The sequence below is a fragment of the Echinops telfairi genome, unplaced genomic scaffold, assembly GCF_000313985.2.
Source record: "Echinops telfairi isolate 266 unplaced genomic scaffold, ASM31398v2 ScPeMD7_7469;HRSCAF=8507_0, whole genome shotgun sequence".
In the NCBI taxonomy this organism is placed as follows: domain Eukaryota; kingdom Metazoa; phylum Chordata; class Mammalia; order Afrosoricida; family Tenrecidae; genus Echinops; species Echinops telfairi.
Window position 1 is genome coordinate 29444959 of NW_022111372.1, and position 5760 is coordinate 29450718.

Genomic DNA, 5760 nt, shown 5'->3' on the forward strand with positions numbered 1-5760 from the left:
AAAGCAAATATTTTGAGGATGAGGGCAACAAATGTACAAATGTGCTTTACACAATTGATGTATGTATGGATTGTGATAAGAGTTGTATGAGCCCCGAATAAAATGATTTTCAAAAGAGTGTTGAAGGTTAAGCCTCCGGGATCGGACTAACCACATCAACTTGCAGGGAAAATAATCTTGTTTGTGTCCTAATTGAAAAGGGCAAATGACTAAAGCAGAAACAATGTTCAAAACCATAGGCTTTTTCATTCGTTTGGCTTACACCATTCTGACTGTGAAATTAAAGTGGAGCAAACTTTACACTTGATAGGCGGCAAAACAGTGTGCCTACATATAATATAGATGAGCGGAATTTTTAAAAAGTGGGAGCAAGATCTCGAAGCATCTCTTGGATGAACTGTACAGGAAACGAAATGCTTCTTTACCTGGATGATTTTAAAGACAAAGCACAGTCAAAGCAATAGCAACCAAGAAGGGCAAGCAAAAGTTGACCAGCTAAGAACATAGGTCATGACAATAGTGTTTTCTGATGCTCAAGATTATCTTGTTGACTTTATGGAGGGAAAAGGACGATGATGTTTATGACGACAGTGTTTTGAGAAAGTTAGCCAAAGCTTTAGCAGAGAAACACCCAGGAAAGCTTCACCAGAGAGCCCTCCTTCCCCATCAATGTTCCTGTTTATTCCTTTCATCAAACAAGAGCAACTTTGCAAGTTTCTGTGGGAAATCTCTGGCTCCATGACTTCCTTTTGTTTACCAGTCTTTAAAAAACCTTTAGTCAATAATGTAAGAAAAAGTGCATTGTCAGGTTACATTCCCAGGACCCTGGGAACTAACTTTTAACGTCCCTTCTGAAAATGAGTTTAAATTCTTCAGGGATGGACTAAATGGCTATTTGCATCTCTTAAACGGCATCTGACCTCAATGGAACTTATACTGAGAAATAGTTTATATTATTATTTTTATCTTTTAATTCCACTTTCCTACAAATTTTTTTAAGTACCCCTGTATGTCAAAGGGGGAAAAAAACACAGAATGGAAATTAGATGATACTGAAGTTGTACATTAATGACAACACTATGACTCAAGCCTCCTGGGGCACCATTTTGGGGTACGGCAGTGGCGTATTGCTGGATGTTCCCACATCTTCATAAACATCATAGAGTCCTTTAAAGTTCTGTCACAGAGTGAGACCACTTTCTAAACTGTTCTCTTTCCCCCACTTCCTCTCCCTTGCTTGTCCTTCTCGAGGACCTGCATAGGGTTCTAAGGGTGCTTGTTCTTTTTTTATTTTAACTCTTTGTGAATTAGGTGAAGATTTACAGAGCTTATCAAGAGCTTTACAATCAATAGTCATCAAACCTCCCACCATCTTGGCATTTCTATTATTTGTGCCCATCTTCCTCTTGTTGGACATTATCTTCCTCTTCACCCAAGTTAACACCTATCTAGCCTCTAGCCTGTCACGTTCCTACTCCCTCCTTCTCCCTCCCACCTCTGGTAGGCATTAAAATCTGTTTCTTTTAGTATGACTAGGGTGCTTCTTTCATATGTATGTAACAAATTACAAAGAGGTTATTTAAAAACAAATTGTGCGTTGCAACTAAAGGATTACTGAATACAAAATATGTGCATTAAGCCCCTGAGACCCAGCAAAAAAGAAAAATTTTGAAGACCATGAAGCTAAATGACTCTTACACAAAATAAGGGGAGGTAAGGATGTCTGTCAAATTAGACAAAAAGCTTGGCAAAGAGAACACTTTCACTTAACTCAGGTTTCTTTACAGTTGTCTATTTGCTTCCGCTGTCTATTCTTTGTCAGAAACAAGTAACTCAAGAGGGGAGGGAGGCCCTGGCCTCATTCAGGCTTGCAGAACTGGGCTTCAGCACCATCAATTCAGGCAGACTCCCTAAGTGCCCCTTCTCTCCTTGCCCCTAAAATGGCTGGGCCTGCTCTTTGGACCGTCTGACACCATACTAGTTGTCACTGATTTGACCCTGTCTCCAAGTATTACGTAAGTAAAACTGCGCACAGGGTTTTCAAGGCCATGGCATCCTTCAGAAGAGTCCAAGTCTTTTTCTTTCAAGAGGTCTCTGAATGAGTTCCAGCTCCCAAGCTTTGGGCTAGTAGTTGAGCATTTACAGAATGTGCCACCCAGGTCTATCTATATACCAGACATTCCTGAGTATTTTATTTTATTTTGTTTCTTATTCACCTCTCGCTTTAATGACCTGCAAACTTCTTGAAATGAACAGACATTGGCTGAATCTATTTGGATTAAATAATAATCTAAACAAAAATGAGATTGACAAAGATGCAATGATATGAAAAGTTATCCAAGATAAATTGTTACACAAAGGACAAGTTGCGTGTGTGGAGGTTTGTGGGGCAGACAGGCACACACTCATTGTTCATAAAGTGTCTGTACACAAACCACTGGCCGGTACCTCCAGGGACAGGGAAGAGAACTGGAAAGTAAAAGAATATGGCTTTTCACGTTGCATGGCTCTCAACAGTTTTTGTAATTGTGCCACATTATTTTTACACTTAAAAAAAGTTAAGCTGTTTTCTTTTGTTCAAATTAGCATTTTGTTTTAGGAGAAAATTAGAAATGTTGGTTTTAAACCTAAGTGTAAGTTAGATTTTGTGTTCACAGAATTGAAGTCATTTTCAAATGTGCGTAGTTGGCCCACAGTATCTGACGGGATTGGTTTCAAGACCCCCACTGGCCTTAGAATACCCAAATCTGGAGATGATCAAGTCCCCTACTCGTTGCATGCTGTATTCTTTAAACCACCTGGCACATTACTTACAATACCTCATACAATGTAAAGGCAATGCAAGTAGCACTTTATAATCCCTTAGTCTTTGAGTGACTGCTTTGATCATTAGCATTTCTTGCGCAGACATACACAACACACAGAGGAAACTAATGCGCAGAAGGACTGCAGTTAACACCGTATAAGGTGTTATATGCATAGTATGCAACCAATGCTTTTTAAGAGCTCCACCCTGTCTCCCAACAGTTTTGAACCCTGGTAGGATGCTGGCTGTACAGTGAGACCTGTTAAAGTCAGAACTTGACAAGACTGTCTTTGGGTCTCACGGATTTTCCATCTTTGATAGAATGCAGTCTTAAAACATTTCTACTACTTGTTTTAGTGGAAAATATTTGAGCTTTCCTTCTCTGATAGATTTCCAGCTTACACAGGTTCCCCACAGGTCTGCCTTTTGAAGATCTTACTCTCATTCCACAACTGAGATGTTGAAAAACACAATAGAATTAGCACATGTTCAAAGTAGTATTTTTAATTGAAATATTAGAGTGCTATTTACAGTATATTCAGCATAGATAACCATTATTTCTAGACCACAAATTCCTCCATTTTGCAAAAAATGTTCACTCTTGGGGATGCAGAATAGTACAGTGTTGGGTGGACAAGCTTTTAAACCACTCAAACCTGAGCTAAAATCCAGTCTGTTATTAGTCAGCTAACCCGGGGCAATTCCTCAACTTCTCTAGGCCTCAGTTTCCTCATCAGTAAAACAAGAGTAATATGGTCTGGTTGTTAAACTCTATACCAGTGTATGCTAAGTGTGTGAACAAGCATTGCTTTGATTGATGGCAATCATTCATTACTTCAAGAGTGGATTTCTACTAATTGGGATCATGCTAAAATAAAAGGCAGCTATATCAAGCCAATCTGACAATGGACCCAATCACTCCTTGGGGAAGTCAAGCCTCTGGGAACAAGAGTTTTCACCAATGTTGTGATGTTTAAAGAAAACGGAAAACTTTGTCATTAGCTCACACCTGGAGAGCCACCCTTCCCACAGCCATGGTGTAAATTACACTTGACTTCGACTGACCAGAGATGAGATCTCTTCTTGAATCACAGATCAGAGTCTAACATGAGTCAGGGGCAAATATTCAGGTATACACTTTTGCAAATGGATTAGATTTGCAAGTTTTTTTGGTCTTGATTACATTTGCATGTTTTGTTGCCATTGTTGTTTGGTTTTTAAAAAAATCCTGCATATGTTTTAGGGGCCCTGGTGATACAGTGACAAAAGTGGTTGGATGCTAACCAAACCTAGTAGCTGATCTGCAGTGGAAAGATAGTCTGTTTAGCATTCATGTGTCAAAGCACTGCAATCAAAATCTCCCAGGGAGTGTTACAGCTACCTAGGATTTCAAGCAGATTGTACACTAGAAGCACCAACATGACCTGGTCTATCACAGTTTTACAACCCCTAAGTGGTTGGTATGTTTAAGAAAAGTTGAGATTTCCCCCAATTAGAGGAATTCGAATATAATTTTGCAAATAAGGCAACTGAGGCCTTAGGGGGCTGAAACTGATGTTCTTGTTTTGGCTTTCATTTAAATACGCCATTTCTTCTCTAGGGTATTCCAAGAATGAAAGCAGAAAACTGAGTGACTTGTGTATGGTGTTTGAGCTGACAACCACTGGATGTACATACTTCCGCTTTTTTTTTTTTTTTAGACATACTTGTGCTTTTAAGGGTCCATTCATCACTCCTTGGCGGTCCACTCATTCCAAGAGGAAGGGACATTTGTTCATAGAGGGTCTCCGCCCTCAGGGACTAAGGCGGCAGGATGTTCAAAGCAACAGACGGTTAGGGTTGCAGCTCCGGCACCGGCCCCCTCGCCCCTGCACCCTCCCGACTAGGTGGCGCCTCCGTCAGGGGCCCAAGGAGGACAGCAGGCAGCAGGTGGGACCAGCCAAACCCGCCCAGGACACTGAGAAGTATGCAGGGCGTTGGAGAAGCCGCAACCTGCAGGCCCGCCCCTTCATCCCACTTACCCCGGCGTGATAAACCTTGTTCGCTCTTTTAATCTTGATGTCCAGGGAGGTCCCCATCTCGGATTCTCCGCAGTGGACGCCACTTCCTGCCGGCACGTGACTCGGAGGGAAGAAAGCGCCCCTTCCCGCCTCCCCCCCCCCCGCCCCTTTCCACTTCTCAGCAAGCAGCTACGTCACGTGACCGCGCGCGTTACGCCGGGTCGACTCCCTGGTCCCGAGACCGTAGCGCCGCCCGCCTTCCTCCTTGCGGCGCAGGGGCGGGCCTTGGCGCTGACAGAGGGGCTGCCACTCTCCGCCCCGCCCCCTCAGGCTGAGGGTGGGACGAGACCGGCTCCACCCCTTTCATAAGGCCAGAGTCACGCCGGAAATAATCTCTATCGGCCCCGTGTAGGGGACGAGGGGGCGGAGTTCTCGCCTCTCCCGGCCTGCCCTGCGGCAGAGGGCAACGCTGTCGCTCAGGCGCAAGCTGCGCATGAAAACCGAGACTCCTGTCAGGCTGTGCGGCGCATGGAGAAGCTTGCACTAAAGACTTGGCTTTCAGGACGTCACAACTTCGGCCCTGGGTTCCAGACTGGGAAAAGTGCGAGCCGAGCGTTTCCCTGAGTACGTCCCCCCCCCCCCGAAATTCTCAAGGTTTCTGAGGTGCCAGCACTTCCTTAAACTGTCTTCGCGTCGCCACCGCTTCTAGCTCTTTCCAGGGGGGGGTTCCGGTCACCTGCAGGGCTCTCCAACCCCCGCCCGCCCCTTCCTGTCCTGAAGTCCGCTGATTGGCGAGGCGAGGCTGTCCCGCCCCCACCCGCCGGGCCGAGGCCGAGGCTCGGGAAGTGCCGGGTGACCTCGCTCCGCTCAAGCGGCGGCGCTGGGTCACCTACCAGCTCGGCTCCGTGGAGCCGCGGGGGGTTGTGGGTATTCCCCAGGCGCGCGTCCCGAAAG

The 5760-nt window shown here is 44.9% G+C and overlaps 1 protein-coding gene across 1 annotated transcript in view; it reads right to left on the bottom strand.

Moving 5' to 3' along the window:
* The window catches only part of VPS26C (VPS26 endosomal protein sorting factor C), a 47240-nt gene extending 42313 nt beyond the window's left edge, over window positions 1-4927 (bottom strand). The window contains exon 1 of the mRNA XM_013005921.2: window positions 4828-4927. Coding sequence (XP_012861375.1) covers window positions 4828-4884 — 57 coding nt within the window. The 5' untranslated portion in view covers window positions 4885-4927. The remainder of the gene's footprint in view (window positions 1-4827) is intronic.
* Window positions 4928-5760: the final 833 nt, after the last annotated feature.